This window comes from Bison bison, unplaced genomic scaffold, assembly GCF_000754665.1.
Source record: "Bison bison bison isolate TAMUID 2011002044 unplaced genomic scaffold, Bison_UMD1.0 scf7180017864198, whole genome shotgun sequence".
Taxonomy (NCBI): Eukaryota; Metazoa; Chordata; class Mammalia; order Artiodactyla; family Bovidae; genus Bison; species Bison bison.
The window spans coordinates 4,463,678-4,477,248 of record NW_011494770.1 but is presented as its reverse complement, the minus strand read 5'-3'; the positions used below and the strand labels follow the sequence as shown (position 1 = coordinate 4,477,248).

General features: G+C 40.5%; 1 protein-coding gene across 1 annotated transcript in view; it reads right to left on the bottom strand.

Annotated features, from left to right (window-relative positions):
* Positions 1–13,571, bottom strand: part of MAP3K5 (mitogen-activated protein kinase kinase kinase 5) — a 231,453-nt gene that overhangs the window by 60,067 nt on the left and 157,815 nt on the right. The window contains exon 16 of the mRNA XM_010844304.1: positions 9,746–9,827. Coding sequence (XP_010842606.1) covers positions 9,746–9,827 — 82 coding nt within the window. The remainder of the gene's footprint in view (positions 1–9,745; positions 9,828–13,571) is intronic.

The window sequence follows — 13,571 nt, the reverse complement described above, 5'->3', positions numbered from 1 at the left end:
CTCAGTTGTATCCATCTCTTTGTGATACTACAGACTATAGCCCACCAGGATCCTCTGTCCACGAAATTCTCCAGGCAAGAATACTGGAATGGGTTGACATGCCCTCCTCCAGGGGATCTTCATGACCCAGGGATTGAACTTGCATCTCTTATATCTCCTGCATTGGCAGGCAGGTTCTTTACCACTCACACCACCTAGGAAGCCCCCTTGTTCCTGTATCATTCTACAAATCCTCAACAGGCCTTCCTGCTACCTCCTACCCTGTTGCTCGGTTTTCCAACTCACTCTCCAAAAAGTTAGCAGTGAACTTCCCAAAGTCTAAGGTTCCCAAGTGAACTTTCCACATTCATACCACTGCTTCTGCTTTATGTGTTCCTCGTCACTTTCAGGATCAAATCCAAACTCCTTGGCCTGGAGTCAATACCCTTCAGAATCTCTTTGCTGCCTCTGTGTCCAGCCTGCCATCTCATCAATGTCCTCCAAAAACTCCCAGTGAAGTTCCCCAGATCTTTGTGCCTTTATACACAGGCGTTTTCTACCTAAGGAGTTCTGCCTCGTCCTTTAAAATAAGGAAGCTTTCTTGAACTGTCCACCTAATCCTCAAAGCTGGGTTAGATTCTGGTCTGATAGGCTTCCAAGGCCTCATTCACGGAGGCATTTTTCACTCTTCTCTTAGACCATCTGCATTCCAGTCTCTACTCTGAGATCATTGAGAACCAGGACTTTATCTTGAATTGGTCTGTCCCTAGTCTTAGCCATATTTGTATTGCAGTAGAGGTTCAGTGAATATTTGCTTAATCAATCGGGCTATAGAAAATTTAACGGAAACCTTTTCTTAGTTTGTTTTTCCACTGTGGAGCCCTAACCACTGAACCATCAGAGAATTCCCTTGATAACAACCAGATGCCAAAACAAAACATTTACCATCAGTATCCTTTTGTTCTTCATTGAGAGGAGTTTTGCCACAGGAATACCTACTTAGCATAGTGAAGAATATACAAGCCTCGATGAAACTGCTCAAGGTTTAGTATCCCTCAGGAATGCAAGGCATCAAAAGACTGTTCTTTTTTTAAAAGAATATTAACTATAGAAGTTGCCTCCTGTTAGACAGAGTGGTCATAGTGAAACTCAAAAGGGCTTTCAATAAAACCAAAAACCATTCCAATGCATGATTGCCGCTTGGTTTCTTTTTTCTTCTTTAATTAATTAATTTATTTTGGCTGTGCTAGGTTCTTAGGTGTGGCTCACGGGATCTTTGCAGCAGTGTGCGGGCTTCTGAGTTGTGCCATATGAACTCTTATTTGCAGCATGCCAGATCTAGTTCTCCAAACAGGGATTGAACTAGGGCCCCCTGCACTGACAGTGTGGAGCCCTACCAACTGGATCACCACAGAAGTCCCTTTCTTCTTTTTTTTAATCCCCTCTTCTTTTTCTTACAATATAGAGATATAATTTTAAAACGCAGGCTTGAGAAGACTTCCAAGACCTTTAAGCACACAGAATTATCTCTGTGATGACCAGAAGAAGTAGAAAGAAGTCTTGACCAAAGCCACTGCTACTGCTACTGCTAAGTCACTTCAGTCGTGTTCGACTCTGCGACCCCATGGACTGCAGCCTACCAGGCTCCTTTGTCCATGGGATTTTCCAGGCAAGAGTACTGGAGTGGGGTGCCATCGCCTTCTCCATGACCAAAGCCAAGGGTCTGTTAAATAACGAAAATAGGGAAAAAAAAAAGGCAGGGGCTGGGGGAATCAAGTGTTTTTAAAAATAAGAATAAAATTACACTGCTTATATAGTTTGCATTCTATTTCTATGGCAATGGGTTAACAAACCAGGTGTTGCTATGGGAGACAACTGCATTTTGAAGCAACGATGGGAATGCTTCTAGAATCAGCCTCTCTTGTTGCCTGCCCAGAATTGTCTAAACTGGCGTGCGTAGGAAGACAATCTTGACAAGGCCAAACACCAAAGCTGTGACTCACTTAGTCCTTGCACTGTCAAGGGACTCACAGTAAAACAGTCACCTTCTAAAAAGCCACGTGCTGTCCCTGGTATTAATTACCTTAGCTTAGTAGTCACCTCAAGGACTCAAGTCGTAGCTTTGCTACTTTTCTAGTTATAATGCCTTAGTAAGATGTAAATGCTAAAAGCATTAATTACTAATAGCATTAAGAGAAGAGTAAAAATGTGGTAGGTATAAATATCTACTTCTATAGCTCTCTCCTTTCTCAGATCTTTACTCACATCTTCCCTCCTCAAGGCTTCCTTGTGTAAAATCACATTTCTGTTTCACTATAACTTCCTAAATCCTTCCCTGCTTAATTTTTCTCCTTTATGTTGATCATTACTCAAACGTAGCATGCATTTTACTTACTTACTGTCTCCCACTAGAGTGTAAGCTCAGTGAAGGTAAGGATTTCCTCTATTTTGTTCCCTGCTAGATCCCCAGCACCTAGAAGAGTGTCTTCCTCATAGCAGGTGTCCAATATATATTTGGTGAATGAATTGATGGGATCCACTGGGACTCCCTAATGTGGTATAAAGATTATTTTAAGATAAAAACAACTGAAGAAATAGCTGCAGAAAAAACCTTTTCTAAACATATTTTGCTGACTTAAGCAAAGCCTCTTGAAAATATAGATGCCACAATCTCCTCTCCAGGAGGTTTAGGACCCCTTATATCTGGACCACCAGCTTCCCTGGTGGTAAAGTGTCTGCCTGCAATGCGGGAGACCTGGGTTTGATTCCTGGGTTGGGAAGATCCGCTGGAGAAGGAAATGGCAATCCACTCCAGCACTCTTGCCTGGAAAATCCCATGGATGGAGGAGCCTGATAGGCTACACTCCATGGGGTCGCAAAGAGTGGGACACGACTGAGCGACTTCACTTTCACTTTTCATATCTGGATGAGAAATTACTAAACAAAACCTTTTTCAAAACTTCCCATACTTTCCACTTGTTTCTCATTAGTTTCCCACCATGTTGCTTCCCCTTGAAGTCCTTCTAAAAACTTTTCTTTAAAAAAGTTTTTTACCGTGCTTTTTTTCTTGATGTGGACCAGTTTTTAAAGTTTTTATTGAACATGTTATAATATTACTTCTGTTTCATGTTTTGGATTTTTGGCCATGATGCATGTAGGATCTTAATTCCTTGACCAGGAATTGAACCCACATCCTTTGCATTAGAAGGTGAAGTCTCAACCACTGGACTGCCAGGGAAGTCCCAAAGACTTTTCCTATTAAGATAAATAAACTTTTAAATCTAGCTATGCAGGAATTACTTCTTTGCATATTCCCTCATACAGGAATAAACTGTTGTCTTTTCTCCTGTTAATCTTTGTCAGTTAATTTGCAGGCCTCTAATCACTGAACATGAGTTGACAGAGGAAAAAAGTTTCTTTTTCTTGCAACGGAACAAATGAATGAGTAACAAACATATTCTTATCATACAACACCATAGTGACAGCTATTCCAAGGCAGTGCAGTAACTGTGGGTGATCAGCTTCAGGTCTGGTTGTGGTTTAGTCACTAAGTCACGTCCAACTCTTTTATGACCCCATGGACTGTAGCCTGCCAGCCTCCTCTGTCCATGGGATTTCCCAGGCAAGAATACTGGAGTGGGTAGCCATTTCCTTCTCCAGGGCACCTTCCCAACCCAGGGGTTGAACCCGCCTTTCCTGCACTGGCAGGCAGGTTCTTTACCGCTGAGCCAGATCTGTACAAAAATAGAAACACGAGGCCAAAGAAAAACAAACCAGTGTGCTACTGGGTGACTCTGAATTGATTTAAATGAATTCTAAACCATAATTCACGGTTAATGTTTGTGAGGCAAATCATCAAAAAATAAATGGTAAGGTTTCATCATCCAGCAGATGTTTGAGTGAAAGGAAAACATTTCATTTGTCTTACTTGTTCCTAATCCATCACACAGGGGGCAACTTCCTCTCTATGCAGCCTGGAAATGACACAGAAACAGGTTCACAGGGCCAGCTGCTATGATTACTTCAGGCTTGTGTCAATTGGATGCCCATTCTGATAAAACAGTGCGGTACAAACGCATAAAAGGAAAAGGAGCGCCATGGGAAAAGGGAAGGAGAACATCTGTATGTTTGAAAGAGGCATGAAGAGGAAGGCAACACATTCTGTACTGAACACCAAAGGAACTCAGTAATTTATGGTTTCTTCCAAACAACGAAAGAAGAGAGAGGGAGAGATTAAGCAAATGGGCGGAGAGTGGCTTGATTGTGGTATTCAGCTTGATTATGGTATTCATTCTTTCATTGACTTCACATTGATTAAACAATCATCAAGCTCATTTCCCAGCATTTACTCTGCCCTCCTCCAATCTCTATCCCTCTCCTCCCAGTTTGAGATATTGTCTAAACAACTCTGGTTTTGTCACTCCTCAGCTTCAAACCCTTCTAAGCCTTCGGAATGAACGGCTTGGATGCCTGACCCCCGCAAGACGATGGGGTGAAAAGGGAAAGAGGGCAACAGTCCAGCCTTGGGATGTAAATAGTCCAATGCAGGCTACTGAACTACAGGGAAATGAAAAGAGTTAGGGCCGAGGACGGGGCAAAAATGCTGTTAAGGGCAGAGAAAAGTGAAAAGATGTGGTGAAAATGGTTCAAGGTAAAAAGCACCCTTGAGTTGTATCTCAAAAAGTTAGAGCAGAGTCACCAAGTAAAACAAAGGAGAAAAAGCATGTGGAGCTGGGCATCTGCATGCCAAGTCCAGAGGCTGGAACAGCATGACTGTTTGAATAATGGACAGGAGTTTGGCACTGCAGGACGGCAGGGTGGAGAGGAAAGGGTAGGTTACAGCCAGAGAGATCAGAATATTGTATGGTGCAGAAATCTTCTAAAAAGAACAGCATCAAAGATTTTTATGTTTTAAAATGCCATTTGCAGTGGCATGGATGGATCTAGAGAGTGTCATACTGAGTGAATTAAGTCAGACAGACAAATATCATATGCTTATATGTAAAATCTAAAGACATGGTACAAATGAGCCTACTTACAAAACAGAAGTTGAGTCACAGATGCAGAAAAACTTGCATGGAACTGACATATACATACGACTATATACAGAATAGACAACGAATAAGAACCTACTGAATAGCACAGAGAACTCTATTCATTACTCTGTAATGACCCATATGGGAACAGACTCTAAAAAAGAGTGGATATATGTCCACGTATAACTGACTTTGCTGTACTACAGAAACTAACACAACATTGTACATCAACTATACTCTTAAACAAAAAACTTAAGAAAATAAAAAAGCTTTTTAATTAGGGAAGTCACAGGATTAAATCTGCCTGAGAGATCTCTCCAGTGATGGCAGGGCCAGTGTTATTGATGGCAGGAGAGATAACAGGCCATATGAGAGATGATGAGGACGTGAGATAGAGGACTGACAGTGGAATGAAGGGGCTGGAAGAAACACTGGCTGTGAGACTGGAGCAGAGATTCTCGGAGGTATCTGCCTTGGGTACCTGTGCAGATGCCCTTGTTCTTAGTACAGACATGAAAGGCTGGGAGAACAAAAACACGGACCACAGATGGTAAGTGTTCAAACCCTGACAGTTGACTACAATCAATTGTTCAATGAGTTCAGTGTAAATTTATTAATATAATAAGTTCTTTAAGCTATGGGTTCATACCTCTTCCATTTCAAAAGATAGCCCTGAATCAAAAACATGGCCTTGAATCAAAAGAAGTTGTTTCTCTTTCTGTTTAAAAATAGAGAAGCCCTCTGACAGTGGTGTTGAGCTATATTTAGGAAACTTTGTACAGTTTGTACTAATCTTGAAATTTGTTTAAAATGTGAGCTAGGAAAGGACATGTAAGATCTTCTTGTTCAACTCTCATTTAAGGAATGGTATCATCTTAATCCAGCAGGAGTAAGAATTATGTCCAAAGTTATCACACTGGTTATTGGCAAAGTCAGAGCTAAAACCCAAGGCCTCTGACCCCAGAACAGGGACCTTACTAGAGTAGAGTCAGGTTTGATCAATTGGAAGAAGGGTTTGACCATGACCCAAACAAGCCTGAATCCCTCCCACAATTGTACTGCTTCAGAGAAAAAGCATTCAAAATCAGAAAGAAAAGCAAAGCTTAACTTGGACTTTAGGTAAGTTTTTCAAACACCAGGAATTCTAAGGTTTAGTTCAAATTTGTGGTTTATGGAACCACATTAATAGCTAATGTCTGCCAAATGCTGCTATCACCCCATGAAAAGTTGAAAAACATTTAAAAAGAACATCTGATCTTTCTAAAATTTTAATTTTGTTTTGGGCCAATTTGAATTCTATCTCAAATGGAGGTGAAGATCAGAAAATAATTATTCTGCATATAAAATCTTAAGCACCAAAGTAATCCTTCTCACTTATACTGTAAAGAATAGGAAGAGAAGGAATTATTTTCAGTATATCATTCACAGCCTGAAGTTTGAGTTCAGTTTGCAGTAATGAAATTAAGGAACAAAATTTAATCAAATATTTAGAATACTAAAAACCTGATGTTATGGTGCTAGTTGTAAAGAACCCACCTGCCAATGCAGGAGACATAATCCAGGGTCCAAAAGATCCCCTGGATGAGGGCATGGCAACCCACTCCAGTATTCTTGCCTGGAGAAACCCATGGACAGAAGAGCCTGGTGGGCTATAGTCCATGGGGTCACAAAGAGTTGGACACAACTTAAGCGACTTAGCCCATGCACACACAATGTTAGTCATGAATATTGAAAATATCTAAGAAATGTGATCAAGACTATAATGGAGTTATCATAAGTTATGCAAAAATATAAGTTCAGGTTATTTAATAACTCATGTTGTATAGATGCTCTGGCCATGAAGGGACTAGGAGGGCCATGAAGGGCCTGGAGAGCCAAGATGGACATCATCATCTTCACAACCCAGAACATCACTGTATCCATTCATTCATGTCATGCTACCAGAACACCCAAGACTACATCAGCAATGTCACTAGTTGTAGCAATAATAGCAAACTAAGCCAAAATACTTAAAACAAGTATGCTTGAGTTCACTGTATAGACTATACAATCCACTGGGAATACTGCAGAAGCCATTCTGTGTCAGAGATTTTAAATTATTCGGATAGAACACAAATGACGTATAAGAAGGATCAGAGTGTTTTTCTAACATTAAAAGAATAGTGTCCCTGCACTTTCTTGAGAAGGCCTCCCAGGTGGCTCAGTGGTAAAGCATCCATCCATCTGCCAATGCAGGAGACTTGGGTTCTATCCCTGAATTGGGAAGATCCCCTGGAGGAGGAAATGGCAACCCACTCCAGTATTCTTGTTGGGAAAATCCCATGGATAGAGGAGCCTGGTGGGCTACAGTCTATGGGGTTGCAAAGAGTTGGACATTACTGAGCAACTAAGCATGCATACACTTTCTTGAGAAGAGTGGGTTAGGAGCACTTTGATAAATCAGAGAGCTCTACGGTATGAGTTGTTTTTTGTTAGGTCAGATCTACTAAAACCCCCAGACATTCCTAGGAAGAAAAACTGAATGTTTCCCCTCCTTATCTAGCTGGTAAGTGTTCTCAGCGCTTGCAGGAGAACTGTCTGATCAGGAAGGGTATCTCACAGGGCCCACCCCACTGATTACCACTGCATACAGATCGGGAGATCCTGACCCGGGGTCTTCTTGACAGCTCTCTGAAAAGCAATCTACCTGTCCCTCTAACAGTACAGGAGACCCAGTCTTAGAAAAATTAGCCAGTGTAATTCACCACAAAGTCTAAGGGAATTCAAGCCATGTTATGCTGTGCCTGTAGTTAAAGGAGTTTCTAGAGCAGAGTCTCTGAACTGATGATTCAATCAGTTTATGAAGACCAAGCTTGTTCAACCTGGCTATCATAGTCTGGCTACGCTATGTACATTTATCATAAGATGGATTGCTTTTCAAAGAGGAATAATAAAGAATAGATATCGCTGTTTTGTTTTTTTTAAAACTCAGCAATTTATGTTATTGTAAAATAACTTCAGGGGTTTTCCAATCTATCCACTTCATAACTTATTACTAATGGAACTGTTTCATTTTCATTGTTAACTTTTACCCTGGCAGTTGCTATGTATCAAGTAATGCTAAATTTAACCCAAATAAAAATAGAGATAATGAAGTACAGTCAAAAGAGCACTGATGTGGAAGTCAAGATATCTAGTTTCTAACATAATCACTTAAATAAGAAAATATAACATTGCAAAATATTAAGCATAACAAAGTACTGTCTATTACTTCTGCAGACAGCAAGCTAGTACATGGGGAAGATTATTTTTTTTCCAAAGAAGATTATTTTTTTTTCCAAAGAAGATTATTTTTTTCTTCCATCTTTTTATAACTTAAATGAAAAAGCCTTAGGCCTATTCAGGAATAACAAAGCTATGCTACTTCCGGGGTTTCCTGGGTGGTGCTAGTGGTAAAGAATCCGCCTGCCAATGGGAGACATAAGGATGCGGGTTTGATCCCTGGGTTGGGAAGATCCCTTGGAGGAGAGTATGGCAACCCACTCCAGTATTCTTGTCTGGAGAATCCCATGGACAGAGGAGCCAGGTGGGCTACATTCCATATGAGGTTGCAAAGGCTCAGACATGACTGAAACAGTTTAGCATATACACACATGCATGTAACTGCTAAAGAATTACAGAATTTAATTATAGACATAATTAACAATTGGTTGTTATATTTAAATTTCCTTCGATTGTTACCCTACCACTATGCTTACATAAAACTTAAGTACAGTGCTAGTATACAAGATGACAGTATCAAGGTGATCTAAAACGTAAGTACACCAGTCAGACTGGTGCTGTAGTTCAATTTCACTTTAACATTTAAATTTCAATATTAAATTGAATTGAATTTTCAATTATTTGAAAATAATTGAAAATTTCAAATGTTTCAAAATTCAAACATTTAAATGTAAATTTCAATACTTCTTGAATTTAGAATTCTCTCCCAAGTCATAAAATGGGAAGGGCTTGGAGAAAGCAGAGGCCCATTTCATGTCTGGAGAAATGTCACCTTTCAGACACTGAAGATGCCCCAGTGTGAGAGTCAGCACTCTAGAACCTCCCCAGTACTGGTCTTCACTGTGGTAGAACACTCTTTGACACACAGTAGACAGACAGGATGGAGAAAATGGACACAGTTGAAAAACGGGTGTCTGCAGTGTACTACACCCAGGAGGCACAAGGAAGGGTAGATTGAGAGGAACAGCATCGGGGTGAGTGCTATCACATCCTCTCTTTATTCTGTTTATCTTCCATTGTTTCAGATTCTCCATGTAAGCATATGAACGAGGGATGCAAACGCTTCTATCATTCAGAATTTTCATGAAATTTTGCTGGTCTGAATTGCAGCATATCTCAGAGGAGAAGAAAAACATGCAAGGGCACTGTGACTCTTGCATTGAGGGTTATCAACACCCTCAGAGATAAAAGCATAGTTACTCTCTATAAGTAAGATACAAAAACATGGCGTTCCTAAGAGCTCTGTGATGTTTGCTTTTTAGCCCTTTTTAACCAAAGGGATTCTCAAAGCTGTTTTTAACATTAAGGAACAGCTTATAGACTCTAGACTCTCTACTCCTCACCACTACTCATGTAACATGCCTGCTCTCTCTCTCTCTCTCACATGTACACACACACCTTTCCTTCAGTAAAACTTGAAATAGATCACTTAAAAAAATTAGCCACAAGAGAAATTTTGTAAAAATTACCTCCAGGGAGTCACCTTCACAATCTCCTTCCTCTGTGTTTTTCCCCTTCTCTTCAGTAATGGTGTTCACCATTTCAAAAAACCTACAGAGAAAATGGGTATGTGGTCACTCATAATAGCTAATATATTAAATATATCCAAGCACGTTTTAAAGTGACTTCAGAGCAAAAGCTGGGATCTAGAGGAGTCAGGCAATAAAGTATGAGCATCAGTGTGAAAAATAAGGTTTTCCAAAAAGAAAACACAGGTTAGTATAATTTGACAGAAATTTCAGACAATGTCTAACACTTCAGATAATAGTAACATGACACTTTACACAATCAGAATGGTAAGGCTGGACAAGGACAGAGAAATGTAAAGAATGTGGACTTGTGTATAAGACCAAGATTGGGAGTATTTACATGATTTGGGACAAACTCCTCCACCTCTCTGAGACTCATTCTCTAACTATAAGTGGGGAATACATGAAAATGACTGGTAAAGTGCTCAAGGCAGGGCACTCCTCATTAAATATTAACTATTATTGTTTTGCTGCTATTATTATTTTAAACGGGACATAACAGAAACATCCACCTTCTGAAGTAGTGTTTCTAACTACTCAGTTAGAGTTTGATCTCAGTTCCTGAAACTTCAGCCTGAGCACCTCAGTATCCATGTGGGGTCCCCTATACACAGTCTGCAAAATACTGATGTGAACCAGGAATGGCTATCTTTTACGTTTGTGACAGAAGCCACCTCTCTTTTGGTGATAAACATTTTCTTCAGTAATTATTCTTGTAAAGTTTTGTTTTGTTTTCTGGAGATCATTGCAGAGCTTTAAAAAAAAAATTATGGCAAGAAACAGATTTTCCTTCTGGGCACTAGCTGAGTCTGTCCCTCCAGAGGGGATGCTAATGGTTTCTAGTCCAGACATGGAGTAAGGGAGGCACTTTGAATAGGGGCTGATGATATCACGGGTAGGTCATGCGGTGCACAGTCAGCCCAAGGAAAGAACAGGTTACTGTGTGGCGAAAAAAGCTTCCTACCACAACTCAGAACTTTTCTGTTATCTCTATACCTATGAAAGCATAGAAAATAAATATACTGGCCTCTGCCCCAGGTCCTGGGCACAGAGATCCTAAAATCCTTGTAATTTTCTGAGTGATAAGAGTACGAGGAACATCTTGTATTCTAATATTTGTCTTAGACCTGTCCCTGATACAGGGCTCCTAAAACCTTCATAAGCTCCTAAGTGATAGAGAACCAGGAGCATCTTTTGTTCTAATGAGGCGATTCTAGGCGGGCTTCTGAATGACTCCTGGATGGGAACTGATCACCAGAAATACCAAAACATGATTAAAAGCCTGAAACATGATTATACCAAAACATGATTAAAAGATTGAAAGAATTTTCAATCTTACCTCCCATCCTTCATAGATGGGAGAGAGGCTGGAAGTGGAGTTATTACCTGTTCATATTCATGCCTACTTGAGGAATGGGGCTTCCCAGGTGGTTCAGTGGTAAAGAATCTGCTTGTCAATGGAGGAGACACGGTTTGACCCCTTGGTAGGGAAGATCCCCTGGAGGAAATGGCAACCCACTCCAGTATTCTTGTCTGGAAAATCCCATGGACAGAGAAGCCTGGCAGGCTACAGTCCATGGGGTTGCAAAGAGCTGGACACAAATGAGCAACTGACCACACACACACACACACATGCACACACACACACACACACACACGTGAGGAAGCGTCCACAAAATACCAATAGTAAGGGATTCAGAGAGCTTCCAGGTTGGTGCAAACATTCACACAGGGAGGGTGACTCACCCAACTCCACAGGAACAGAAGCTCCTGCACTCAGGACCCTCCCAGACCTCAGCTTACAAATCACTTCATCTGGCTGTTCATCTGTATTATGTCCTTTAATGATCTGATGAACGTTAAGTGTGAGTTCTGTGAGCCTCTCTAGCAAATTAATCAAACCCAAGAAGGGTGTCACCAGGACCTCTGAGCTATAACTGATTTGTCTAAAACACAGGTGGTGATAACCTGGGCTTGGAACTGGCACCTGAAGTCAAGGGAAGAAATAGTCTTATGGGACTGAGCCCTTAGCCTATGGGATCTCACTCTACCTCCAGGTCGATTGAGTTCAATTGCAGGTGTCACAAAGAATTGTTGTGGGGGGAAAATCTCCACACATTTGAGGATAAGAAATATCAGAAATGAGGTGTTTTGTGAGGAATAAAGGAGACACAAAAAAGAAACATAGTAGGGAAGAATTGGGGTTTTCCCTACATAGGAAGGAAAAAAAATTTTTTCTTATACAGTGCTTTTTTTTTTTAATCCATCCATCCAACAAATACCATTGAGTGTCTAATGGAATAAACACTGTTCTGGCCTTTGGAAATATGACAATGAGCAAAATCAGTAATGTCCATTTTGTTTTGTTTGTTAATACATGCACTAAAAGACAAAGGACTCAGTGCCCAAGAGAACAGCACCCAGGGACCTTATTTAATTAATTAATTTTACATTTTGGCTGTGCAGCATGTGGGATCTTAGTTCCCTGACCAGGGATTGAATTCACACCCCCTATGGTGGAAGTGCAGTCTTAACCACTGGACTACCAGGGAGGTCCCCAACAATGTCCATTTGGGAGTTGGGAGCCTCTCTCTGGAGTTTGCTTGTGACACTACGTTCTTCACTCTTCCTTCCTCTATACATACATTTCTTGGAGGTTAATGATATGGAGAAAAAAGATCCCAAACCTGATTAGAATGACAGTATGCTCTGATGAAGATGACATATCTTGATGAGTTAAAGACACAAGTAAATTTAACCAAAAGGAAGAACATGAAAGACCTAAACAAATTCTAAAGATCTGGGGTAAAGATTTCCATCAGCTATTCACACAAAATTTTCTAACGTGAACATTCTAAGTAGAAAATACACTTCTGGTGGGATGGGAGCACAGGTAATTTTTAGATGCTTGGATTCCAGAGTTGTATGTGCCTCGTTCAAATCCCAAATTTTATGCTTTTTGGCTATATATGATTATAGGCTAGTTAAACTCTCCAGTTCAGTTCAGTTGCTCAGTCATATTTGACTCTTTGTAACCCCATGGACTGCAGCATGCCAGGCTTCCCTGTCTATCACCAACTCCCGGAGCTTGCTCACACTCACGTCCATCGGGTCAGTGATGCGATCCAACCATCTCATTCTCTGTTGTCCCCTTCCCCTCATGCCCTCAATCTTTCCCAGTATCAGGTCTTTTCGAATGAGTCAGCTCTTTGAATCAGGTGGCCAAATTATTGGAGCTTCATCTTCAGTGTCAGTCCTTCCAATGAATATTCAGGACTGGTTTCCTTTAGGATTGACTGGTTTCATCTCCTTGCAGTCCAAGAGACTCTCAAGAGTTTTCTCTAATACTACAGTTCAAAAGCATAAACTCTCCAAGACTCTACTTTTTTCTTTAACTGTTTTCTACAAAACTATTAATATTACCTACCTAATAAAGTTTATTTGACGATTAAAATAGATATAGGCCTATAAGATTTATATAGTACTCCATAAATCTTAGCTATAATTATCATTGAAATAAATGAATAGCCTTGAGAATTCAAGTGTAAGTAGAAAAGTCAACAATACATGTGCTAGGAATTCTTTCTTATTTCCAAGTCTTTTTTTTACTATACATTCAGTTCAGTTCAGTCACTCAGTCGTGTTCAACTCTTTGTGACCCCATGAATCGCAGCACACCAGGCCTCCCTGTCCATCACCAACTCCCAGAGTTCACTCAGACTCACATCCATTGAGTCGGTGATGCCATCTAGCCATCTCATCCTCT